This window comes from Tauraco erythrolophus, chromosome 29 (genome assembly GCF_009769465.1).
Source record: "Tauraco erythrolophus isolate bTauEry1 chromosome 29, bTauEry1.pri, whole genome shotgun sequence".
Lineage (NCBI taxonomy): Eukaryota > Metazoa > Chordata > Aves > Musophagiformes > Musophagidae > Tauraco > Tauraco erythrolophus.
Window position 1 is genome coordinate 2,289,167 of NC_141493.1, and position 25,279 is coordinate 2,314,445.

Here is a 25,279-nt window from a genome sequence, read left to right on the forward strand (position 1 = left end):
AGGAGAAAAAGACATGATGTTTACCCAGGGGAGTGAGTTACCCCAAGAAAAACCAGCTTGCACGACGAGCCACGGCGGCTGCTGGGCCATCTCCGGCAGCGCGGGAGCAAGCGTGGGGTTCGAGCTGGAGCTAGGCTGGTTCCTAGCGGGAAAGCACAATTAAAAGGGTGATTAAAGCACTACCTGTGCACAACCTTCCCCTCTCCCGTGCCTGGCTAACTCTGCCAACGTGGGTTATTCACAGAAGCTATCCCGATTGGCGTTGTCTGCTGGCAAGCTGGGTCAAATCAAGGCAATTCTGGTCATAAAAGAGGGATGTGGGGAAGAGACAGGGCAACGCTGTGAATTGGCATCGCTCGGGTGCCCCGGAGCTGGCAGTGCAGGCAGCAGCCAAGGGGAAGGCAGTGGGGAGCACGGCGGGGGTCCCATCCTGTCCCCCATCTCTGCCACACGGCAGAGGGGAAGGAAAAACAAAATCCAACTACTTTCTTCCAGAACAAAAGAAAGTCACTGGAATGCTTCACAGCACTGCAAACACACTTTGAAGCAGTAAATATCTCTATTAGCATCGTGATGCCAGTTGGCTAATTATGTCTGTCTCGGTAAAAACCTCTAAAAAATAACCCCGTGCAAGTAACGACTATTTTGTTGTTGTTTTGTTGCTATTTTACAATTTGAGATAATCTTCCTGGTCTCTGAATCTTTGCCTTTAATACGGTTTGGGGCGGGGGGGGGAAGATGCATAAGCAGGAACAAAAGCAGTAAGGAAGAAAAAAAGATAAGAGATATGGATCTTATCCGAGCTTTCAACACAAATGGATACACCCCACGCTTCCAAACGCCACGGCAACCTGCTGCTGCCCCAGAGAAGTTTTGCCCCTCCGTGGGTGAGTGTCCCAGCCCGTGAAATAGGGGGGGACACATGTGCCTGGCACAGCAACGTTACAACCACTCGCTTAAAAATGAAGAGCCGTCGTGTTTTATTCTGTTTAGAAAACGTACGACGGGCGCAACGCGAAGAAGCTGGAGAGAGATGGGCCGGTGGTTTTTGGTGTCATGGATCTCCAGCGGTTATCACCGTTACCCGAAAAGCTGAGCACGGGTCTATACACACCGAAGGAAAAGCAGAATCGGTGCTTTTTTGGGGGTTTTTTTTTTTGATCTCTCATTTCTGCTGAGCGAGAGAAAGCCGGGGTTGTGTTTGGGGTGTGAAATCCCTTGAAATCCCGTTCCTGAAGAGCGCGAGCTGGCTGAGTCACAGCCAGAGTGTTCCCACCCCGGTCCCCCCCGGCGCCGCGGGGCTTGGGGGAGCATCCCGGCCCCTGGCCCAAACCGGCCACCCACACCCCCCACCCCCGGGGAGGTCACCGGGAGTTTGGGAAAGCGGTGGGGTTCAGCTGGGGGGGAGGAGGGCAAAGCACTGCAGGGAGGGGGTGGGAAGAGCTTAAAGTAGGAAAAAAAGTGTGGGTGGAGAGAATCCTGCAAGCTTCTACTCGGGGATGCTCAGGAACCCCAGGGAGGGGAAGGTGGGAGAAGCTGTGGCTAATTTTCTCTGAAGTTTCCCCAGCAATGTCATATATTTACTTGGCTTTTCCATGTGCAAACCCAGGGCCACACACCAAAGCAGCTAATTCTCCTCCGGATGCACAGGAGAGTTGCAAACAAACCTCGCAGGCGCAGGGAATACAGCTCAATGAGGTCTGCGGGGAGCTGGAGTTTAAAACATGTAGCTCCCCCTCCCACTCTCCACCAGTCCCCTGAAACACAGGCACGCAGGAATTGCCAGCATGAATCAGACTAAATAATGTCTAATTTGGGGAGGCGATGGTCCTTTGGCCGCGTTGGACCGAGCAGGACATCAAACCTCGGCTCCATCCCTGGCCCGGAGCGTGCCCAGGGGATAAAATAATCATCAGCTGAGACCCTCTCCCCATCACACCTTTCATCTGAGCATCGTTTTGCACCCCCCCATCAGGCCCCCTCGTAGATAAGCCAGGGATAAGCACGGGGCATCTTCACCCATGGCATCGCCTGCTGGCCCTGGGGATGCCGAGCTGAGCCACTTGCTGCCGAACCCGGGGCTGGGGAGGGAAGGAAGGATGGACAGATGGACGGACAAGCAGCACGCGAGGGAGAGGGCAGGGAGAGCTGAGGCTGGGCAACGTGGTCGCTTGTTTTGGAGGTTAATTATGTGATAAGATCACCTAAGATCAGGTGATCTTATTGCAGCCTTCTAGTACCTAAAGGGGGCTACAGGAAAGCTGGAGAGGGACTTTTTACAAGGGTGTGGAGTGACAGGACAAGGGGCAATGGATTTACACTGGAAGAGGGGAGATTTAGAGTGGATCTAAGGCAGAAATTTTTCACTCAGAGGGTGCTGAGGCACTGGCACAGGTTGCCCAGAGAAGCTGTGGCTGCCCCATCCCTGGAAGTGTTCAAGGCCAGGTTGGATGGGGCTTTGAGCAACCTGGTGTAGTGGAGGGTGTCCCTGCCCATGGCAAGGGGTTGGAACTGGATGATCTTTGAGGTCCCTTCCAACTCAAACCGTTCCATGATTCTGTGATTAATTACCCGGACACTGAGGAAAAGTGACGCCGAGTCCCTGAGCACTGTCAATATCCATGTTCCTGCCAGAGGCGGTGGTGGATGCCGGCAGCGTTTGCCAGGGACCCGCCAGTCCCGGTGTGGTAAGAACTGGTAACGATGTTTTTTATCAGTAACACCCCCACCGCCGTTGTACCGCCGACCAAACTCAGGTTTTGTGAAAACTGCCCGCTTCCCGTGGAAAGTTTCAGGTCTTTTTTTGCTTTTTTTCCTCATCGAAACCCCAAGCGCCAGCGAGCCTGCGCAGCCTGGATTTCCGCCAGAGCTTTTCACTCTTTGAATTCCCACCAAAAACCTCAATTCTTTCACCGGAAAGGAACCTCTCTCTGCCTACAGCCAGCAGGACGATGCTCAGCCTCCTGCACTGCACCGGGTGACCCCCAACCCACCAAGGCCAGTCTTCCAAAAAGATTTTGGCATGTGGCGTGCCGAGGGCTTCTACAAAACCATCCTGATCCTCCGTGGAGCCAAAAACTGGTCCTAAGCCACCCCAGAAACTCCTCCTGAGACCATCAGGGTCCCTTCTCCAAGTCCTGCTCCGCTCGGTGGTGAGCCCTTCCCTTTGCCCGGGCTGTGCCAAGCTCCTGCTTTGGGAGAGGACTTGGCTCGAGGTGAGTCCTGCCTGCTCCTCGGACTAGCTGCTCTCCGGGAGAGATCAAAGCCTTCCTGCAAACATCAACAGGAAGGCCGGGAGCATCGAAGGAAGGATGAGAAAGTCAACGCATTAACTTTCACTTTCTCATTACTGTTATGGAGTGAGCTTTCCATGATGTGGTACGGGAAAGCCAGAGCACCCTGGAAGTTCAAGGGCGGCTGCGACCACCATCGGTGGCTGCTGAAACAGGACTAATTATCCCATTAGTGTTGCTGAGCCCTGACGAGCGCTGAAGGCAGGAGGAGGAGGCAAGGAGGTGAAGGCTGGCAGAGCACGTGGTGCTGCGCACATGCGCGCCAAGAAAACCAACCCTGGGCACCTGGACCACGGGTCTCACCGCTTTGGGCTTCCTAAAAATCCCCCAAAAAATCCAAATCCTTGGCCAGGCGGGCTGCCCCGGAGCGAGCCCGCGGCGGGGATCCCGGCCCTGCCCAGGTGAGAAGGGCACGCAGGCAGACGCGGGTTAGGCCTGAATCTCGAGCATCGCTCCGGATGCCTCGCTGTACTCCATCGTGTCCATGGAAACTGCACGCATCGTCCCACCCCGCTCCCCCCCGCCTCGCAGGAACTCATAGCAACCGCTCCAAACACAGCGCGAAGGCAAAAAAAAAAAAAGAAAAAAAAAAGGAAAAAATTATTCAAACGGATCACAAACAGCTTATGTCGAGGGAGACTCTGCGCCAAACTCTGGTTTGGGTTTTCTCTTCGGGGGAGAGGAGAGGGGAGGGGAGGTCACGCGTGGCACGGGGGGACACGGTCCCTCGGAAATAAACGCATCCATCCCGCAGGCGTGCGCTCCCACCCGCGTTCCGACCCCGTCCCCAAGAACTTGTAGGCACAAAGCCACACAGGGAAGTCAAGGTGAGCCCCTGCGGCCGGGGAGAAGGAAAAAAGAGGATGTAAACATCCATTTGATGTTGGTTTAGGTCAGCTCAGGGAGACAAGACGCCTTCCTCAACCTCGGCAGCGGAGAGGTGCGCCCGCAGACGGCGAGCTCGTCGGAGCAGGGGCTGCTCCTACCTCTGCATCTTGCACGGAGCCGAGCGCGGTGCCAGTGTTAAGCAAATCAAAAATAATGTCAGAAGCTACTCTCCCACCCATTCCAAGATGAGCATGAAAAAAATAATGATATTTTACTCACCCATCAAAAGAAAATTACTCACGCCAGGCGCGTGGGCGAGCAGAATTTTGCAAGGCTGTTTTAGGCCCTGACTATGCTACAAAAATATCCATTTTAAGCATGGTTGTGAAACACGGTGGTGGCTCAACTATAACACCGGGTTTTAGCTACCTGTACGGAAAAAAAAAAAATAATAACTGAGAGATAACCACGTGCTAACCGCGCTCCGAGGGCCGCGCCGGGCGCTGCCATCTCCCACCGTGGCAGTGGACACGAAGAGCCTCCTCTACCCTGTGAGGAGCCGAGGTGCCAGCGCTGCCCGGGCCGCAGGAGGGCATGCCAGCGTTTCGGTTTCGCCGCGATAACACCTCCGGGATGCGCACACCGCCTTGCACGGGTGCTGCACGCGGGTGCAGGGAGGTGTTTGGGAACGCCGCGCACCTCGCTCACCGCTTTGGCATCCAGTTGCTTCACCCAAGCTAATTTTATCCCGTGCTCATCTCCAAATCCTGGTATCGTTGAAACCCAGAGGGAAGGGGGAGCGTTGCCACTGACCACGCGGGGACTGCGGTTTGGGCTCTGGAAAATACCAATATTGATTCACCGGGAAGAAAACGGCACCGTGGTCTGTGTGTGCATCGCACCTGCCCACCGTGGCCAGGGCACAGCTCTAAAACATGGCAAACAAAAGGAATAACCAACAAACCCACCCTTACACTTCAACCCAGCTACGCTCCCCCTGCACTCTCCTCTTCCCCACCAGCCATAAATCCATCCAGCCCTTCCTGAGACAGGCAGCCCAACTCCAGCCTCCTCTTTTCCCCTCCATCCCCAGGTATTTCAGAAAACACGTTCGCATTAACTCTGGATTGCATCCGATAAAGATCTGGGATGTCAAACATCGCACAGCCACGCAGTTCCACTCCCGACTTCGAATCGATGCCAGCTTTCCAGTCCACTTGGCGGGAGCTCCCTGCCAAGAGCCATATGGATTCGCAGTCCGGCAGTGGCAACCCCCCGTGTAGACCAGCAACACGCCGCGGCGCGACACGCAAACACGTGCTTCGCACCGCCTCACTATCAACATTTGCTTCACATATTTTTCCTCCCAGTAAATACCAGCTGTTGCAGCGGTGCCGAGAGGCAGCAGTCAGATATCGAGCTGTCACACTACGAAAACACCCTTCCCCATTTGTAAAATCACCTGCAGGAGCTGGGAAGCCAAAAGAGCAGGTGTTTGGGAAGCTGGTTATGAGCTGCAACACCATTTGGGTTTACACGGTCCCATGAACCTTAAAAAATTCCTTTAAACCATCACAAATTAGGTGCTTGTGGCAACTAAGAGTGATGATACAAGGGAGTAATGGCTTTAAACTGAAAGAGGGGAGATTTAGAGTGGATATAAGGCAGAAATTCTTCCCTCTGAGGGTGGTGAGGTACTGGAACAGGTTGCCCAGAGAAGCTGTGGCTGCTCCATCCCTGGCAGTGTTCAAGGCCAGCTTGGATGAGGCTTTGGGCAACCTGGTGTAGTGGAGGGTGTCCCTGCCCATGGCAGGGGGGTTGGAACTGGATGGTCTTTGAGGTCCCTTCCAACCCAAACCATTCCATGAGTCTACGATACGGTAAAAGACATCACTCTATTTCTCTTCTATTTTTTCAAAAGGAGCGATGGCCAAGGTAATCGCTGGAGTATTTCCCCCTCTCCTCCAAAACGTATTATGGCCACGGGTGAGCAGTGAAGTAGGAGGGAATGTGGATGCATCCAAGAGACCCCAATCCACGGCATGAAGCCTCAAGGAAGGCACCAAGCTCCACCGAGGTTTAGAAAAATCTCATCTGTCCATGCAAGGCTGCTTCCCAAAACAAGCCTACTCCTGCTCTAAATAAAGCTTAGCCCAGAAAGACAGCACTGCCTAGTTGCCTAGGTGCAGGAGCCAGGAATTTCGGGGTTTAATCCAGCCTCTGTCACCAGTGGGTTACTCTTTACTCCCTGGAGTAAAGTTTTCCCACGTTGGTCCAATGGGCAGTGCTGTGTTCCCAGTCCTGACAGGGCACCGACAGCTCCAATCTGCCAAGCGCTAGCGAAGATCCAGAGAAAGCCAAGGATTAACACACACAACTCCTGCAAAAAGGCTCTTCGCCCTTGGATCTCCAAGGCTCTCGCACAAACCTGCAAGAAAAATTAATTACGGTAACGAGTACACAGAAGCAAAACTGGAGGCAGAGTTACGTGCTGCTTCCCCAGCACGATCTGCAGGACGGAGATGAGGATGAAGCTCCATCCTCTCCCTCAGCGGCGACAGCCGACTCCTGCAAAAAAGGGGATTTAATCAGTGCTGCCCCGCGGGCTGACGGTGCCCGCTGTCGGAGAGACACGCACCCTGCCAGGCTGGAACAAAGCTCGTTCCCTCCGTGGGCACCGGGGCCAGACGTGCTCCACTCTGACGTTCGAGGAGCAGGGCACGACCCCAGCGTAACCAGTTCCCCCTTCCAGTGCGCACGCCGGTATCCGTTACCGCTGCCGGTGGGAGCGCGACCCCTCGCCACGGCGGCGAGCCGGACGTCACACCAAGCCTGTCCCTGCCAGCCGGGTGCCGAGCTCCGGCCACCCCCGTGAATAGGGCGATTCATCCGGGGTGGAACGATCAGCGGGGCCAAACTGAGAGCCATTGTGTCCCCGCCATGCGGGGCCCGAGCCCCTCGCGTGCGCGCGTAAGCAGGGCCACGGCACGCTGAGGGACTGACGCTGCTGGAGAAGAAAGAGGAGACTCAGATGGCCGGAGAGGATCAAGCACTCCCCTCCTTCCAGCAATGACCTTTTATTCCTCCCCAGCAGAAGGCGAAAACACTCTCCCAGTAAAAGCCACATGCGTTGCAGGGAAGCCACCAGACCCCAGGCGAGGACCCTGGGCAGCAGCGTGGCCGGATGGACTCTGGAAAGCGCAGAGGGGAAGCGATGCCACCCTGCACCCGAATTATTCCACATCCATCGTGTGAAGGGAATATTTCTCTCTTACATTTTCCTCCCAGCCCAGACCTCTTCCACCAGCCGGAGCTTTCCGCCAGCAGTGCCCAGGCCACGCTGCCCGCCGCGCTCAGGAGGGCAGCCCGGGGAAAAGGCGGCTCCGAGCCCCCCATTAACCAACGCTCCTGGCTGCTCTGAGCCAAGGAAAGAAGAACAAAACCAAACTCGGTGGATAATTTTGAACCAAAAGGCGCCATTTAAGTAAGCACCTGCGTACATCTCATTATATTGCTAAAGTATATTTCCACACCACAACTTCCCCCACTCCCAACCCCAAAAAATCTTCCATTTTCACCACGTGCCCACCCTGGCAAACTCCACCTGAGACCCCCAGGCGCAGGGAAGGCCTTTTTCTCCTCAAACCACCACATCCTTCACCTGTCCTGACAGCGCCGGCTCTACACGGCTCTCCGGGCTGGGCAATCACAACGGCCAAAGATTAATTTCTAAACATAATTAGTTTAAATTAGCGGCGGGGAGAGGCGCAGAAGCAGCACGCCAAAGGCTGCGCCGTACCCGAACGGAGCCTTTCACCAGCCCGATTCAAACGCACGTGGGAACTATTTTTATTTCCTTTTTTTAACAAAAAAAAAAAACAAACCACTTCACTTTAACGGCCCCGAAGGCAGTTTCACGGCTGTTCAGCCCCACGGAGCTGCTGGGGTCGGCGCAGACCTTTGGGACTCCCCCCCCCCCCCCGCCCTGAACCCTCTGCCCCACAGCTGCGCCGGGGCACGGGGGGGTGGGAGGGGGGCACGGAGCTCGGCCTGCGCTCCCGTTTTCCCGGGATGAAGGTCCCGGGAGGGGCCGGGCAGTTGCTGCCGGGGCAGCGCCGGGGCCCCCCCGCAGGCCGCAGCCTGCGGGGGGGCCCCGGCGCTGCCCCGGCAGCTCCCGCGGTGAGACGCCGGGCCCTGGAGGGCCGGGCCGGGCCGCGGGGGCGGCGGGAGCCCCAGGCCGGGCCCCGGGGGTCCCGCGGAGCGCGGCGCGGCCCGGGCGGGGGGTCCCGCACTCACCAGCTCATGGCTCCCCCGCCGCTCCCGGAAGTGCCGCCGCCTTCGCCCCGCCCCTTCCGGCAGCACCGCCGCGGGGCGGGAGGAGGGGGGAGCGTTAACCCGCCGCGCCGGCGGTGACGTCAGGGAGGGGCGTGACGTCACGGGGCAGGACGGGAGGCCCGGAGCCGTGGCCGGAGGAGAAAGCGGGGAGAAAAATGCTTAAAATGCTCCGGTTTCAGTGCAGAGCCCGAGAACGGGGCGGGGGGGGGGGGGGGGGGGGGTGGGGGGGGGAGTAAAACCGCCGCCCCCCGAAACCGGGAGCACCGGGGGTGGGCGAGGGCACGGGGAGGGGGTGCCCGGGAGCGGGCAAGGGCAAGAGGAAGGGGTGCCCAGGAGCACCGGGGGTGGGCGAGGGCACGAGGAGGGGGTGCCCGGGAGCGAGGAAGGAGAAGGGATGCCCGGGAGCGCCCTAGGGTGGGCGAGGGCATGGGGGGAGGATGCCCGGGAGCAGGGAAGGAGTGCCCAGGAGCGCCCTAGGGTGTGTGAGGGCATGGGGAGGGGATGCCCAGGAGTGGGCGAGGGCATGGGGGGAGGATGCCCGGGAGCAGGGAAGGAGTGCCCAGGAGCGCCCTAGGGTGTGTGAGGGCATGGGGAGGGGATGCCCAGGAGTGGGCGAGGGGAAGGGGTGCCCAGGAGCGCCCTAGGGTGGGCGAGGGCACAGGGAGGGGCAGGGCTGCGAGGGAAGGGCAGCGTGAATGTACAGCGCATTTGGAAGGGCTGGAGCACCCAGTTTTGGAGAGAAATCCCCCAAATCCAGCTGCGGGAGACTGGGCACCCCCCCGCCCTCAGCACCGCTCCCGGGCACCACCATCAGCAACTGCCAGCCATGATGCCAGCGGTGGGGAGATGAAGCGAAACCCCCCCCAAGCTCCGGGTGCCCTCGGACCCCCATTGCCGGGTGACTGGGGGACATCCCGGTGCCAGGGGTGGGTTTGGTGGTGGTGACACTAGGCTGGTGCCAGCACGTGCCAGCGCACGGGGCCGAGGGGAGGAGGTGCGGGACGCCTGCCAGGGGTGGCTTTATCAATTAGCAGGTGGAGGTAAACAGCGCGGTAATTACAGCCAGGGAGGATGATGCTAAACTGGGAAGGTGTTACCGACACCGGTGAGGACAGAGGATTAGCCGAAAAGGAGCGAGGCGGGGGCAGAGCTGAGCGGGCAACCAGTGAATCCGGAGACCGGGGGTGGCACAGACCCCTGGCACCGAGTTTGTGCCGGGATGGAGCGAAGGAGTTGGGGGAGGCAGCAAGGTGGAATGGTGGCATGGTGGAATCGATTTTGGGGTGCTGATGGCGTGGCGGAGCAAGCGGAGCAGGGAGGCAGCCGGGAGGAGCCCGCTGTGTCCCTGGCTGAGGCATGGGTGGGGAGGAAGAGGAAGGATGGAGCGAGGTCGGTGCTGGGAAGGGTTTGCCAGTGGTTCCCACTGCCCACCGGGACACGCTGCTGCTCCTGGCCACGGTCCTCACCGTGATGTGCCACGCCGGCGCCTCGGGGCGCAGGGAACGCGGCAAAAGGAAGGGCTGGAGGCAGAGCTGGGACAAGCAGGTCCCGGCATCTGGGTGTCCCAATGGCCACAGGGCTCAGGGAGCATCTTCCATGGAGGCTCTGCCCCACGTGTCGCCCTAGTCAAGACACATACCGGAGGGCCAAGTCTGTGCCTTTCCTCCAAAACACTCTGCCGAGAGCGAAGGTCGGACGTGCCACCCCGGAGAGGGATGGGGAGGAAGCGGGGGTGGATCCGCACGGCGCCGGCACAGGGTGGGAGACGAGGGTCCGGTGATGCAGAAACCATCCGGACCTTCTGCAGATGATGACTCCTGCCAGGGCGGCTGGAGAGGCTGAGCTGGTGGCCGGAGGCTGAGAAGGTCAGGGAGGAATCCCACCAACATCTGTGCTGTCAAGATCTACCAGCTGCAAACCAGGAGCTTCTAGGTGTGGGTCCTCGTCGCCCCCATCCCGGGGGACGCGGCCTCGAGCTCTTGGTGCTTGTCCTCCGAAGCAAATCCCATCCCATGGAGAGCTCTTGGGTTTCCACAACGGCTTGCAAAGCCCTGAAGACCCTCAGCAGAGAGGTGCGAGGTGTTGGTGGCCTCCTCGGGAACCCAGAGCCACCGTCGAGAAGGGAAAGGCAGCAAGTTGTGTTGAGCTGGTACGTGACTGGCAAGCCCTTCCCTCCTCCCCAGAACACAGATAGCCCAGAACGGGGATGGAAAGTGCCGTGTTTCCGTAGCAACCAACATTTTCGTGCAAGGTGCTGCACGCACTCCAAGCATTTTGCCACCCAAGGGTGCTCCTCACCTTCCTGCTCCACGCAGGGAAGGTCCTGCCTGGTGGGATGACTGCGCCCAGGTGGCAGAGCGGGTCCCCAGCTTGGCACTGGGGCCACGATGCCCTGTTTATGTCTGGTGATCTCCTTCCCTCCTCCTCCTCCTCGCCTGCAGCGAAGGAGCACAAAGCATTGGAGCAACCTTGGGTGGCTCCTTGCCATGGCATCTCCTGGCAGCCTTTGCTGTGCCACCGCCTGCCCATGCCCACCACCCCCAACGTCTTCCAGCACAAGGCACTGGTGGAGACAGGTGCAACCACCACCACCACCACCACAGCACCCTCAGACGCTGCTGGGGGGCCGCAATGGCTCTCCCCACACCATCGGCTGTGTGCATGGTGGCTCTGACTCCTACCCGTCCACCTCGGCTTGTCCGAGCCACGCGAGGGGACACCGCGGAGACCGGCGGCTCCCAAACCAGCAGGCAGCTCCCGATCGCTGCGGGAACTCCGAGATGCTCCGAGCACCGAGGGAAGGGCAGCCCCAGCTCGCCCCGACCCTGCTCCACGGGCAGCAGCTCCTGCCACCCGTCCTGCTCCGCACCGAACCCGGCAGCCGCTCCGGCCTCGTCTTAATGATTGCCAAAGGCTCAACCACCCGGGAAGCCACTCGGGGATGCAGGAGCCCACCTGGTGCGCTGGCCGTGGGCTCCAGAGCCGATTCCCTCAATGCCATGAGATCCCATCCCTGGCTGGGCCAGGCATGCCGTGAGTCCCCAGGCAGCCAGCCCGGGCACCGTGTGCCCCCAGGTTCATCCCAAAATCTCTCCTCTCCAAGCCAGGTTGCTCAGTGAGACCCCAGGGATGGGCAGAGCTGCCCTGGTCTGGCTGGAGCAGCAGCTCCTCCAGCGTCCGGCTGCGAGTGCAAACCAAAAGGCAGGAAATTTGACGGAGGTGCCAGTACCTCCACTCTCTGGGAATGCCGGGAAAGACCGTGGTGCCAACACCAACCGCCAGCACCGCCGGCGAGCCCTGGGTAAAGGGGAAGCTTGTGGGATGCTCAACCGTTCCACTCATGCTCCAGCCCAGCAGAGCCGAGCTCACGCGGACCAAGGGACCCCCAGACTCTCAGCATCCCCCAGCCTCCACCTCCAGCACCATCCCAGCTCCATGAGAACCAGGGCTCCAGCCCCGTCCCTGGGCCAGGATTCAACCATCGTGGGCCACCACCCGTGCGCCTACTCTCCAAATATCCAAGCACCTCATCCTCCTCCTTCTCCCACCCATCCCTCGTGCCCGTACAAGCGCCAGCTCTGAAACCCGGCGGGTTATTTTTAAACCGAGTGACCCAGCGTGGCAAAAATCCCCCCTGGGCTCCGTACCTGGGGCGATTTGGCTGGCGAAAGGCGCGGGGGCATTACCGGCTGAAGCGGCGCGATCCTCTTTCGCCAACCGTCATCCGACAGACGCAACCCAGCGCAAGCCGCCGGCAAAATGGTGACGGGGTCAAGGCGGCGGCGACGGCACGAGCCGGGAAAAATAAGACGCAAGGTCAAGGGCAAACCAAGGATGTGGCGGTTTTGGGGAGAGGGGCTGCGGGGCGCACCCCATCCCCGCGCGGCCGGGATAAGGGGGGGGACGCGAAGACGGAGCCGGTCGCCTTCGGGGTCACCCAGCATCTTGGCCAGCCGGTCGCACCACGCCGTCCTGCGAACAGAACTGAAGGAGATGGGGGGGGGGTGCTGAGAAAAGGTCAGGTTATTTTTTAAAAAAAAAAATCGTACACCAAAAAAAAAAAAAATATTTAAGAAAATACAACACTAGGAAAAAAAAATGTACAAACAGGTTTCAAAGTCACCCGTAAAGAGGCGCAGCACCCACCGTCCGACACATTTCAAGCCATTTTAACATCCCCCTTACATATTAAAGACTTTTTTTTTTTTTTCCAAACCAATATAGATCTTTTTTTTAAGCAAGGTAAAATAAAGATATTTACTACAGATTTTGATTGTCAGCAAACACAATATATTTACTGCATTAGCATTTGCTCACAGTGCAAATGGTACAACAATACATCAGTTCAATATTTCTGATTTTTTCCCTTAAAAATGCTGTATGCATTAACTATCATATTTGCATTACAACATGACAAATGAGCAAATGAAATGTGTGTGAAAATTATCACCTTTTCACAATATCAAGCATAATTTTTTTTTTTAACCTTAGTATAAGGTACTATAAATCCAAGAAATAAAAACATCCACAAAATATATTACATCTGGTATGATTTTTTTTTTTCTCTAAGTACTCAACTTTATACAAAAGTCTTTCAAAAAATATCATTCCCTTAGGTTTGTGTGGTTAAACCTGATTGTGGTTTTTTTTTTTTGTTCCTTTCGGTTCACATAAATTAGACTGCATTCTTTCTCTTCTCTTTATTTTTTGTACGTTTTTAATGTTTTTTTTTTTTTTCACATGCAGACATCAAACCTGGATAGCACGACCTTTTGGCAACAGAGATTTTTTTTTTTTTAAGTCATTATTATTTTTGCTTAGTTTAGCTTAAATGTCTGAGCACAGTTTTATTAAAACAAAAGAAGAAAAAAATCAGAGCAGTCATGCAATGACATGCACATACCAGAAGGAGAAAGAAAAAAATAAAATAAAATAGAGGACTAATTGATTTTTCTCCTCCGTCGTTGGGTGGTTGTTTTAAAGTGACCAAATAAAATAAAATAAAAATATCTCACATTATAAAAAGTATTCAGCAAAATACTGGGGTGTTTGATTTATTTTCGGCATTTCTGTAAAGAATTTCCCTTCTGCTGGGGAAAAAAAAAAAAAAAAAGAAAAGAAAAAAAAAAAGAAAAAGGAAAAAACAAACCCAAAAGCTGCTGCTGGGACATCGCTCCCCGCCGCCCCCCGAAGTTGCGGGGGACCCGTAGAGTCGCCCCCCGCCCCGCCAGCCCGGCTCGGGGGGCCCGAGCCCGCTTACCTCCGCCGGGGAACCGGTGCTTGGGCGGGGGGGTGCAGGGGGGGAAACTCCCGGGGAAGGGGGTCGGATCCAGGCCCAGCGGGGCAGAAAGGAGCCGGGTCGGCTCCATCCATCCATCCATCCCCACCCGGGCGGGTCGGATCCAGGAGGGCCTGATCCTGACCAGCCCAGCCCTGGGGAAGCGGGCGGGACGGATCCGGATACCTGGGATCCAGGTCAGTCGGGATCCCGGGAATCTGCAATCCGGGCAGCCGGGATCAGGGCCAAGCTGGGTGTGGGCAGGCTGGAGCCGGGAGTTGCGGGGTGCAGGCAGCGGGGTACGGGCAGCCGGGATCCAGGCAGGCTGGAGCCAGGAGAGCCGGATCCGGGCACTCCGGGTCTGGGCAATCCGGGTACGGGCAGCCGGGATCCGGGCGGTGTGGGTAATCCGGGTGCTGGCAGCAGGGAATCGGGCACCGGAGTGCGGGCAGCAGGGAGCTGGGTGAGCCGGATCCGGGCAGGGATGGTGCAGGCAGCATGGCCCCGGGCAGTGCGGGCACCGGCAATCCGGGGACAGGCAGCGGGGAGCCGGGCGGTGCGGGTCGGGGCGATCCGAGTGCGGGCAGTGCAGGTGCGGGCAATCCGGGTGCGGGTAGCCCAGACCCGGGCAGTGCAGGTCCGGGCAGTGCGGGTGCAGGCAGCCTGGATCCAGGCAGCGCGGGTCCCGTCGATCCAAGTGCAGGCAGGATCCGGGTGCGGGCAGCCTGGACCCGGGCAATCCGGGTGCGGGCAAAGTGGCCCCATGCAGCGCAACCCCGCTGGTATCCTGAACCTGTGGGCTGAGGCCACCCAAGGGCCCCCCCTGGAGCGGTGCGGAGGGCAGGGGAGAAGAGGGGGTGCCACCGCGCCGCCCCCCGCGGTCCCTTAAGCGCACGTGGTGACAGCGGGGGCGAGGGCGACGGGGGGCGAGGTGGCAGCGGCGGCAGCGGTGGCGGGGGGTGCGGCGGAAGGTTGCCCGGCCGAGCCCTTCTCGGCCTTCTTCTCCTTCTGCTTGAGGTGGATCTTGGCGTGCCGCTTGCGCTCGTCGGAGCGGGCGAACTTGCGGCCGCAGAACTCGCAGGCGAAGGGTTTCTCGCCGGTGTGGGTGCGGATGTGGGTGGTGAGGTGGTCGCTGCGGCTGAAGCTCCGCATGCAGATGCGGCACTGGAAGGGCTTGTGGCCCGTGTGGATGCGGAGGTGGCGGGTGAGCTCGTCGGAGCGGGAGAAGCGGCGGTCGCAACCCTCGGCAGGGCAGGCGTGAGGCCGCTCGTGGAGCGGCGTCTTGCTGGGCCGGTTGGGATACTTGCGAGGTCGGATGGGCTTGAGGGTGAGGGGCGGCTGAGGCAGCCCCCCGAAACCCGGGTGGATCTGCTTGTCCTTGAAGGCCTTGATGGTCTCCAGCGGGGTGATGGGGGGCGGGTTGACGCGGATGGGGTCCAAGCTCTGGAAGGGTTTGTGCTCCGTGATGGTGCCCATGTCGTTGGGGTGGTGGTAGAGGTTATAGTCTGGGATCATGGGGAAAAGGTTGCTGTCCAAGGCGGGCTTGGCCGCCTGGTAATCCTGGGGGGAGTAGGTGAGGCCGGGGTTGCTCTGGGGGTCGTGGAAGGAGACGGGCTCCGGGTAGAGGTCACTGCAGGAGGAGTAGGGCGGCAGCGCGGGGTACATCTGGTCCACCTCGCCCTGCGGCGGCCCCATGCTGCCGGCCGAGCTCTGCGTGCTGGTGAGCGCGCCCGAGGACGGCGGCACCCCCAGGATGCCAGCGCTCATCAGGCTGATGATGTTGTCCTGGCACCAGTTGGAGGGCGAGTCGAAAGCGAATTTCCCCAGGTAGGTGACAGTCTTGTTGCCCGGGGCGGGTTGAAAAGTTCCCGAATAGGAGGACAGTTCCTGACCGGCCTTTTCGTTCGCTAAGCCAATGTCCATAACATTATCTGCAAAGTGCGAGAGAAGCGGGGCAGGGTGAGCCGGGGGGGCCGCGCCGCCCCGGAGTGTCGGGGGAAGGAGGGCACCGGGGATGCACCGGGGATGCGCCGGGCCCCCCCCCACCCCGCCCCGCTCCCTCCTACCCCTCGCTTCTTCCTTACCCCCCCCCCGGCTACCCCGCTCCGCTCTCCCCGTACTGCGGCGCTGGCTGCCGGGGGTCCCGGCGGTGCGGAGCCGGGCTGCCGCCCCCGCCGCCCCCGCGGGGAGCGGACCAGGGCTGCCCTCGGAGGGGGACACACAGCACCGCCGTCCCGCAGGTGGGGGCCGGGGGAAGGAGGTACCTGCGGCTACAGGTAGGCTTCCTCCCCGTCCAGCCCCCGGGCAGCGCTGGGCACTCCGCGGAGCCGGCTGCGGCCGCCGACGCCGTTACCGACTCGCCGCCTTCCCTGCGCCGAGCCCCGGGCGAGGAGAAACACGGGGAGGGGAGGGGGGGGGCGTTTAGATTGGCGATGCTCCGAGTGGGAGCGGGGGGCACGCGGGGCGGCCCCCCCCGCCCTCGGCGCTCACCTGTGCCCCCCATGTCGCTGTCGTCGTGTGTGTCGTTCCCGCACCCCCCCCTTCCCCCGCAACCCCGCGCTCCGGGAAAGTCGGCGCCGCGTCCCGGGGAGCCCACGCCGCTGCGGGGTGGTGGTGGTGGTGATGGTGGGGGCGGCCGCCACGGCCACGCGCGTCCGCGGCGCCTCCGCACCCGCGCGGATCCCGGCGCGGGCGGTTGACCCCTCCACGGCACGGGGAGACCCGGCTGCGTCCCCCCACACACACCTCTCTCCTTCCCGCCCCGCGTCCTCCTCCTCCTCCTCCTCCCCACGGAGCCCGGCCGCCGTTCCCCGTACCTGCGGCGGCGGCTCGGCAGCAGCGCTCGGCGGAGCCCTGCAGCGATCGCGCGGAGACACGGCGAGGAAAGGGGTGGGTGGGTGCGGGGGGGGGGACGCTCCCCAGCCCCAGCGCTTCCCTTCCCTCCGAGGCTCCATGACACCCTACCCACAGCGTCCTCCTCCTCGCCCCACCGGCTCCCCCCCCACTCCCCCCCTCCTCCCTTCTCCCCATTTTCCTTCACCCCCCCCCCCCCCCTCACCTTACCTGCAGCCATCTGGTTGTAGTGAGCCACCGAGTCGCTGCTGCTGGAGAAGATATTCAAAGAGTTGGGGATCTCCTCTGGGTACAGATTGTCAGGCAATTGGTTCATCAAAGTGTTCATGGTCCCCGGCAGCTTCTCCAGTAGTTTGCCTGTCATAGCACTGGAGGAGGCGGCTGGTTCAACGTGGCTCCGAGCTCAGCTCCCGAGGAAACAACATCCGAGTGGCAAATCCGTGCGAGGGAAATCATGCAAGAGAAAAAGTTGGGGCGGGGGCGGGGGGGCGGCCGGGGAGGAGGAGGAGGAGGTGGGGGGCGGGGGGGGGGGTGGGGGGGGGAGCCGGGGGTGGCCGCGGAGGAGGGGGCGCGGGGGGGGTGCGGTCCTCCGTGGGTCCCTGGTGGTGTTTCCTCGAGGGGGAGGGGGCGATCTGGCTGGCAGATGTGGTTGTAGAAGCGGGTGGGAGGATTTAACCCCTCCTCTCGCTCGCTCCCGCTCCCCGTCCCCGTCCCCGTCCCCGCTCCCTCCCGCGCTCGGCTCCGCTCGCAGGTTCCCTCTCTGCCGCCCGACTGCTCCGCCGGGGACTCCGCAGCCCATTTATCCGGGCGGCGGGAGCGCTCCGTGACGTAGCTGCCCATATATGGACAGACAAAGCCGAGCCGAGGCCGGAGACGTCACAATGGAAGCTCCGCACAATGGAACATTAGAAAGCAGGAAGCGGGGCCGGCGCGTGCGGGGCCGGGCAACGGGGAACGCGGTACTGGGCACCGGGCGACGGGCAACCGGCACTGGGCAACCGGTACTGGGCAACGGGCAACCGGCACCGGGCACGAGGGCAGCGGGCAGCGGGCACCCGGCATCGGGCATCCTGAACTGAGCACCGGACATCGAGCACCGGCACCGTGCACCGGGCGGGGGTCGCTCCCTCCGCACTCACACGAGCGATGCCGCTCCCCCCGCGAAGGGCCGGTGCCAGCGGCTCCAGCCCTCCCTGCCCGGATCGCTCCCCCCGCGGGAAGCAGCGGGGGCGCGGGGGCAGCCGTGCGGGTCCCCGCGTGTCCGTTCCCCCCCCCGGGGATGCTCAGAGACAGGCTCTTACCTGGAGGTTTTATCCCCCGCCTGCGTCCCCGGGAGAACGGGAAGGGGCAGGGAGGGGGGAACCGTCCGCAAACCCCATCCCGCAGCCCAGGAGAAGCGGGATGGGAGATGCGCGGGGGAAACCACAGCGCCAGGCAGAGCCTGGATGCGGTGGGAAGGGGAGGGCCAGCGGGGAAGGCGCTGGAGCTGCAGAAGCCTAAAATTCCCTCCCTGGCCAGCGGTGACAGAGGAGATGGCTCCGCACCGGGCCGCCCTCTCCCCGTGCCCCGGGTCCCACGGAGAACAGTGCTTTGAATACTTTAAAACAGGTAACACTTGTTGGTCGCCTGTGATTTTTAACCTCACCTCCCCCCTTTAAAAGTTTGGCACTTCCAAGGCGTCAGTAATTAGGTGGTTTCGTGCTAAGTGTGCCAACTGATGCTATCTTTAAAACCCTCCGAGTTATATAGCAAATGTATGGAAAAATGCTGTGTTGCAATAGCTCCACTTACCCAATTCCTGCAGGGCCGGCTTTGCAATGGGAGTGAAATCCGTGCTACGGGAGTGCTGCAGCTGGAGGGGACCGGGCACCCGCTGCGGGCGGGGGGCGGGCTGGGGGGTGGGGGGTGGGAGGGAGGGAGCCGGTGCTGCGAGGCCCGAGGGCTTTCGCCCTGCGGTGCCAGCAGCCTCTCGGTTTGGGGGGGGGGGACACGAGTGTGTGTGGGAGGCTGCGGTGCGTGGGGCGGGGGACACACACACACCATGTACCCGGAGCTGGGGGCAGTGAGCCCCCGTGGTGGCCTGTTTGTGAGTGTTTGGGGGGTGGCCCATGTGCTCTTATCCACTTCAGGGCCCCCCATCCACTACAAGGCCCCCCCCATCTACTGCAGCCCCCCATCCACTGCAGCCTCCCCATCCATTGCAGCGGCACCCATCCATCGCAGGACCCTGCTTTCATTAGAAGCACCCCCACCTTACGCAGAGCCCCCCACCCTGCGCAGAACACCCTCCCCATCCTTCGCAGAGCCCCCCCATCCTTCCCAGAGCCCCCTCCATCCCTTCCAGCCTCCCTCCATCCATTGCACCCTTATCACCCCTCCATCCTTTGCAGGGCACCCCCTTTCTTTTGCACCCTCCTCTATTTACATCCCCCCACCACCTCCCCTCCCCAGTTGCACTCCTCTAGACGCAGCCCGCAGCCCCCCCCCCCCCCCATCCCGCAGACGCAGCCCACACACCAGCGCACCCCCCCGCCCGCCCCGCCCGTGGCCCGGCGCGGCCCGGGGGAGCGCGGCGGCGGCGGCGGCGGCGGCGGGCGGTGGTGAGGCGGGGGGAGCGGGGCGGCGGCGGGCGGGCGGCCGAGGGGAAGCGCCATACAAGGTCTGGATCCGGCTCCGCCTCCGCTGCCTTCTTTGGCGGCCGGTTCCGGCGCCCCCGGCGCTGGGGAGGCGCGGAACGGGTGCGGAGGGGTGCGGAGGGAGACCCACCACCCGCACCCCCCGGGCAGCACCTCCCCGACCCCAGGGTTGGAGGGGGGATGGGGGGGGTCCCTCGCCGAACAGGCTACCCCCCCCCCCCATTTTCCCCATCAGCGCTTTCCCACGGTTGGAGCCCGGTCGCATCTGCGGTGCTGGGGATGCTGCGGGTCCCTCGATGCCCCGTGGGCACCGGCAGCTCCACGCAGAGCAGAGCAGGGCACCCCACACCCCAAGTCGAGCTGCCCCTCCTCGATCACCAAGCACGTCCACCACCGCTCCTCTCCAGTTCCTCCAGATTTTATGGTGGAGGGAGCGAGGGATTTCTCGGCCTTATTGGCAGGCACCGGCGAGGCTTGTGTTGGGAATTGCCGTGCCGGAGCAAGCAGGCACTGGCCCGGATCCTCGCCCCACGACAGAGCAGCCCGGCAACCCAGTGTGTGCCAGGTGGCCCAGCCCTGCGTTTGGCTCATACCCACCCAGGTGGGTATCTGCCCCCTGCGCCGTGGGCGGAGGGGTGACGGTGCCACGGGAGTGTGAACGTGCACTCGTAACCCCCCCCTTCCCCCGGGTGCCACCTGCTCCTCGCTGGGAAGGCAGCCGTCCCCCGCCGAACCGGGCAGCTGGGGCTGCGGGCGCAACGATAACACCCCAAGCCCTCGCGGCGGGGTTTAAGCCTGGCTCAAAGCTCCTGAGTCATGAGGGCCTGGTTTACACAAGGCACTGGGCTGGGAGGGAGGTGTGCCACTAAACCCGGCCTGTGAGAGCGGCCCCATCCCGCACGGACACCGGCTCCCTTACTAATAGTGGTTTGATGCCAATTGATGGGGAACGGCCTTAAGCCAAAATAAACTGAGGCAGCCTTAGGCTGGCATGAAAAAAGCCACGCGGGGGTTGGACTGGCTTAGTTACAGCTCGGCTTAATGGGTCAGAGCGTCCCGAGTGGAGTAGTTTACCCAAAGGGAGCAAAAAAAAAAAATTAAAAATCTCACCTGGGATGCTCTGCATGGTTTTAAATTTCGGCTGGGTCTGGATGGAGTCTGTGGCCGAGAACTTTCACTTCTGTTGGTCGTTTCACACCTCAGGCCAGGAGAACCCCACCGTAGGATGGGCTTCGGGGGCACCTCACTAACGTAAATGACCATCACTGGCATCAGGGATTTTGTAGCATGGATCCATGTGCACGGAACTCTGTGGTCCCTTCCTCAGAACCGGGGCAGTGCCCCCCACCACCCTCCCCTCTCCATTTCAAAAGCTCATTGTGTTATTAAAGCGAGGAAGGCAGAGCTTGGCCCCTGAACCCCCAAGATAACAGGAGGAACACAGCCCCTGGCACCTGTCTCCGTCCCCCTGCGCCCTGGCTCTCCCCACCTGCCTGTGCAGAGGTTGGGACAAGCCGTGGCATTATTTAACGGTGCCCTGGCCACGTTCAGTCCCCGTAACACCCACGCCAGGAGAGTGCTGGCAGCTTCCCTTTAGCACGAAAGCAAACACAGCCACTCGTGCGAGCACCCCCCAGCTCCTCCTGCCCCCCAGCCCCTGCTCCTCCCTTCGGGGCCGTGCGATGCTGAGCGCAGGGGATGTGCACCCATCCCCGCGTGCGGCGTGCCGAAATCCCACTGAAACCCCGCTGGCACCCGGGGGGCCGTGGCCGTGTCCCTCTGGGTGCTGTCAGCTGACGGGTGATTTCTCCCCACTTCTCTCGGTCTTGTGACCGGGCTCTGCCACCCGCCGGGTGATTCATGTGCCGTGAGCCCCGCAGGTGCACCGGGCTATGCCATGGCCGGGGCAAGAGGCCACGCTGCATGCCAGCTCTCCGGGGACCACTGGGGCTTTTAAAAGGGGAACTATTCAGGTGTTTTTTCATCTAATTAATGACAGTTGTAAACGTGCTTGTAGGGAGGAGAACACGAGCCTGGCTTTTGCACCTCATGGCAAGGCAAATGGGATGCTCGTTCCCGTTAAAATGATGCCTAAACCTTCCTGGTGGTCTTGAGCCTCAAGCTGGGCTTGGACAGAGGCTGAGGGACACGAAGAGATGCTCATCACCATCCCACCACGTGGTCCGGTGTCTCAGGAGCTCTGGAAGACTCTGTGATGCTCTTGGCTGTGGGTTTCAGGCTCCGGGGCCCCACAGTGGTGATGCCTCCAGTCCTGGGTTTCAGAGGATGCTCAGCCACGAGGCTTGAGACACTTACACTGCCAGGACATGGAGAATTCCAACCCCCCCAGCCCCTGGGATCTGCTGTAGATGTAGATCTGGGCCTGGTTAAGGTCACAGAGTTGTAAACAGAGTGTGGCTGGTGGGGACCTGAAAGGTCACCTACCTCCTACCCCCGGGGATGACTGTGCCAGGGCTGTGCGTGTAGGTGGCTGCTTGGATGGTCGACAACACGAGCTCTTCCTCAGCCGCTCGGAGAAAGGCAACCAGTAAACCCCGAGTCGTTCAGCCGCCCGGACCGCCAGGTGGGTGTCGTGGCGGGTATCTGATGAAGCCGCCGTAGTCTCTCGGGGCTGAAAGTGTTTTGTGTTTTTGGGCGGGATGCGGTGCTTGCGGGGGTGTCAGCTCCCTCTGGCAAACAGCAGCTGCCCAGATGTGGCAGCAATTTATTCTCTGGGCGACCCAGCGCCTGGATGTGAGAGATGCTCAGCACCGGCAGGGATGGGATTCAGGGTAATCTGTAATTTCTGGAGGAGGAGAGACTTTCTCCACTGCTGTTGGGCGTGGGAAATCCTTGTTTTAGGCCAAACTGTGGCTGGGAGAACTCCAGCCAGGAGAAACTGCTGGGCAGCCTTCCTCATCCCGGACCAACACCCTCCCAGCACGGCCTGCGTCCTTCCCCAACGCTGCCTCCCGCCTCACCTGGGTTTTCCTGATTTGCCTGTGAAAACTACACACCCTCCTCCTCCGGAAATATTCAGAAACACTCGAGCTGAAATATGCATAGAGAAAGAGATGGATGTCTCCCTCCTCCTTCCTTTTTTTTGGGGGGTGAAGGGACCCACGGGCAGAACTTGCTGCCCTGGGATGTTGCCACCTGATGTGCTGGGTCGGTCCCAAAGGGCAAGTCCCCATACGCTAAACCCTGGGGTGGCTGGTTTGGGGTGTGTGTGGGGGAGTCAGGCAACGGGGTGCTGCGAGAGCACCGTAGGTGGCTGTGGGAGATCCTTTCCTGCCTCAGTTTCCCCTGTGGCAAGAGAGATCAGCTCTGCCTCACCCTGCGCAGCAGCGGTATGAAAAGCTCGGGGTAGAGGGGGGGAGGAGGGGAGGAGGGGAAGCCTTTTGGAGCAGACAGGAGCTGCAAATCCACCCTACCCAAGCCTGGGGCACCCCTGGGCACCCTGTGCAGGAAAATGGGTGCTGGGTGGCTGGGGCTGGTCCCTGGAGATGGCAGCATGGGGAACTGTGCAGGGAAGGACCCGCGGCAGCATCGGGTGCGGAGGGTGCTGCTGGAGGGGAGGCTCTGCCTGCACCCCCCCCTAGTCCCTGCACCACTGCCATCCCCTCCCCTGCATCAGCCCAGCACCGTGGAAGCGTGGATGTACTGGCTGCACTGTGCCAGCCCAAAAAGCATCCCGCAATTTTCCCGCTGCTCTCAGGGCCTGGGGTCGGCGGGTGATGCCGGCTCACGGTAAGCGGCGCGCTGCCGTACGCACCGGGGAGCCGGGAACCTCTGGGTCATCTAAGTCCGAGACAGGTTTTGGTTTGCCAGCCCGGAGGACTTTCCTGTTATTATCCAGCCTGCAGCAGGGGAACAATAGCGGCGGCGGCCGGCGCGGTGTGACCCGGAGATAAGGAGACAGTGTGATTAGCAGGAAAATACAGAGTAGGTCCAGAGCAAAAAGTGGTCCCGAGGGAGCAGCACCGCTGGGAATGACGGCGTTTCCAGCTGGAGCACGGCTAGCAGAGATCAAGCACGGAGCTGGGGATGCAAAGCCAGGGCTGATGGTACGGGTCAAGCACGAACGTTGGTGTCGTGGCCCTGACCAGGAACCCCGGAGTGACTGGGCAGTGCCACGATCTGCAGTTTTGCAGAGAAATACCACAAAGGCTTTTTTTTTAACCCAAAACCAAGAAACAAAAGAGGAAATGGATGCTTGCGTTTCAGCTCGGAGAACTGTGCCATGACACACAAGGCTGGAGACGTGAGCGGTTCCCTAATGGGAGATGTGCCCGTGGCACAGCCAGAGACTCTCCGAACCCACCGCATCCCATGGCGGGGCTGAGGAAGGGGCTCAACCTTGTGGGAACGTGGTGCAGAGGGTGGAGAGCTGGAGGTGAATGCAACCCCTGGCACGGTGTGGGTGCCCATCTCGGGCTGCGGTGCGAGGGGATGGGTGTCATCCCAGCTGGCCAAAGCCAAAGGCTGAGTAGCCTGGGAAAGCTCCGCTCCAGAGGGCTGCAGGGCTTTGCTTCAACCACCGAAGGAGAAACTGGTGAGAAGCCAAAGGCGAAGGATCTGCACATCCACTGAAACCAGCCCGGGGGGAATTAGCCATTTCCTAGCAATGAGGAAACACGGGGTTAGCTGGGGAGCTCAGGGCTGCCAGCAGGGAATGGGAAGCGAGTCCTCACCGACAAGTGAGGACAAGCCGGCCGGGGGCTGCGGGCTGAGACCGCCTTCTGCCCGTGGTGCAGGCAGGGGAGGCTGGCAGAGCCGCGCTGGCAGCGGCACCTTCCACCACATCTCTGGATGCAAACCCCAAGAGGCGTCCGCCTCACCCCGCAGCGGCCGGGCATAAACACGGCAGCGCCGGGCACCCACCGGGGACAGCGGCTGCTTTGGGCACGAGCAAAGCTCTGTGGTTCAGGACCACCGTTGTTGTTTTTTTTCTTCTACCAAGGAGTGGTTGGGGCAAACCACATCTGAAGGTGCTTGTGCTCCCGGCGGAGCGGGTGAGGCCGTGAGCTTCCCGCTGCCGCGGCTCCGTGCGGACAAACCCGACCCAAACCGACTCGGAGAACGAGCTGAGAGAGGAAACGAATCCCCAGGGCGGTTTGTCTCTGTTGAGCATCCCCTGATGGGATGTCTGGGCATCCAGGGCAGCGTCTCACGCAGGCGCAGCCATTTACCCTCCGTAACAGCCAGCGTTGGCATCCCAGATGCCCGGCTGAGTGGCCACCAGCCCCCATGAGTGGGATGGGGGGCCGAGACTCCCAAACCAAACAAGCTCTGGAGGGGCAGCGAGGGGGACTGAGCTCCTCCGATCAGCCCTGCAGAGCTCCTCTGATGACTTGCAGCATTTTGGAGGCCTGATAAGAATTAATTAGTACTGCTAATTAATGAAACCGTTGTGCCAGCACCGGCCTGCGCACCCCTTGCTGCCCGCCGGCCCCCCCTGGGTGCTGGCCTGGCACGCAGAGGTGAGGATGGAGCCCCATCCTCGCCTTGCCCGCTTGCCCCTATTGCTTCAGGAGCCCTAAATTCCTGCCGCAGCCCAGGCTGCCTCTCCCAGGGCCCGCCCGGCTGCCGGGTCACCACTCTTGGAGCGGCGGGGAGGTGGCCGCCGCGGTTGGCGAAGCCAAGCAGCCGGCTCCCGGCACGTGCACCTACTGCCAACACCAGCCCCAGTCATACCCCCAGGCTGGGGGGCTGCATGTACCCACAGTACGGGGCTGAGGGCTGGGAGCTCAGCACCGGGCATCGGAGCATCCCGCCAGCAGTGCCCATCGCTGATCCGGAGCCGTGCCATGGGGATGCCGGTGCTCAGCTCCCCTGGAAAAATCTCCCACGTTGGCACCCGAACTGGGCAGCGTTGTTTATCCCCGCGTCGTGCGGCCACGTCCCCACCGGCACACGGGGATTAATAATCTTGACCTATTTCCCGGGGTGGGGGGTGCAGCGAGGCTTAATTCACTGAGTGCTTGAGGAGTGCACCAGATGTGCAGATAGGGCCATTCCCAAGTGCGAGATATCATTAATTAATTCGCGGGTTG

The 25,279-nt window shown here is 60.8% G+C and overlaps 2 protein-coding genes across 2 annotated transcripts in view; both read right to left on the reverse strand.

Annotated features, from left to right (window-relative positions):
- The window catches only part of BIN3 (bridging integrator 3), a 40,190-nt gene extending 31,743 nt beyond the window's left edge, over positions 1-8,447 (reverse strand). The window contains exon 1 of the mRNA XM_086628087.1: positions 8,418-8,447. Within this exon, the coding sequence (XP_086484213.1) occupies positions 8,418-8,425 (8 nt within the window). The 5' untranslated portion in view covers positions 8,426-8,447. The remainder of the gene's footprint in view (positions 1-8,417) is intronic.
- Positions 8,448-14,619: 6,172 nt separating this feature from the next.
- EGR3 (early growth response 3) lies at positions 14,620-17,491 on the reverse strand. The gene is made up of 2 exons (XM_086628168.1): positions 16,798-17,491; positions 14,620-15,665 (listed from the first exon to the last, which is right to left on the reverse strand). Exons 1-2 carry the CDS (start codon positions 16,949-16,951, stop codon positions 14,620-14,622), a joined length of 1,200 nt encoding a protein of 399 aa, XP_086484294.1. The 5' UTR covers positions 16,952-17,491.
- Positions 17,492-25,279: the final 7,788 nt, after the last annotated feature.

What these genes read in the sequence shown, in the direction of transcription:
- EGR3 (XM_086628168.1), bottom strand. Translation starts at nt 16,951, where the DNA reads ATGACAGGCAAACTACTGGAGAAGCTGCCGGGGACCATGAACACTTTG. An exon ending in CTACAACCAGATGGCTGCAG is followed by an intron (nt 15,666 to 16,797) that starts GTAAGGTGAGGG and finishes CGCACTTTGCAG; the next exon opens with ATAATGTTATGGACATTGGC.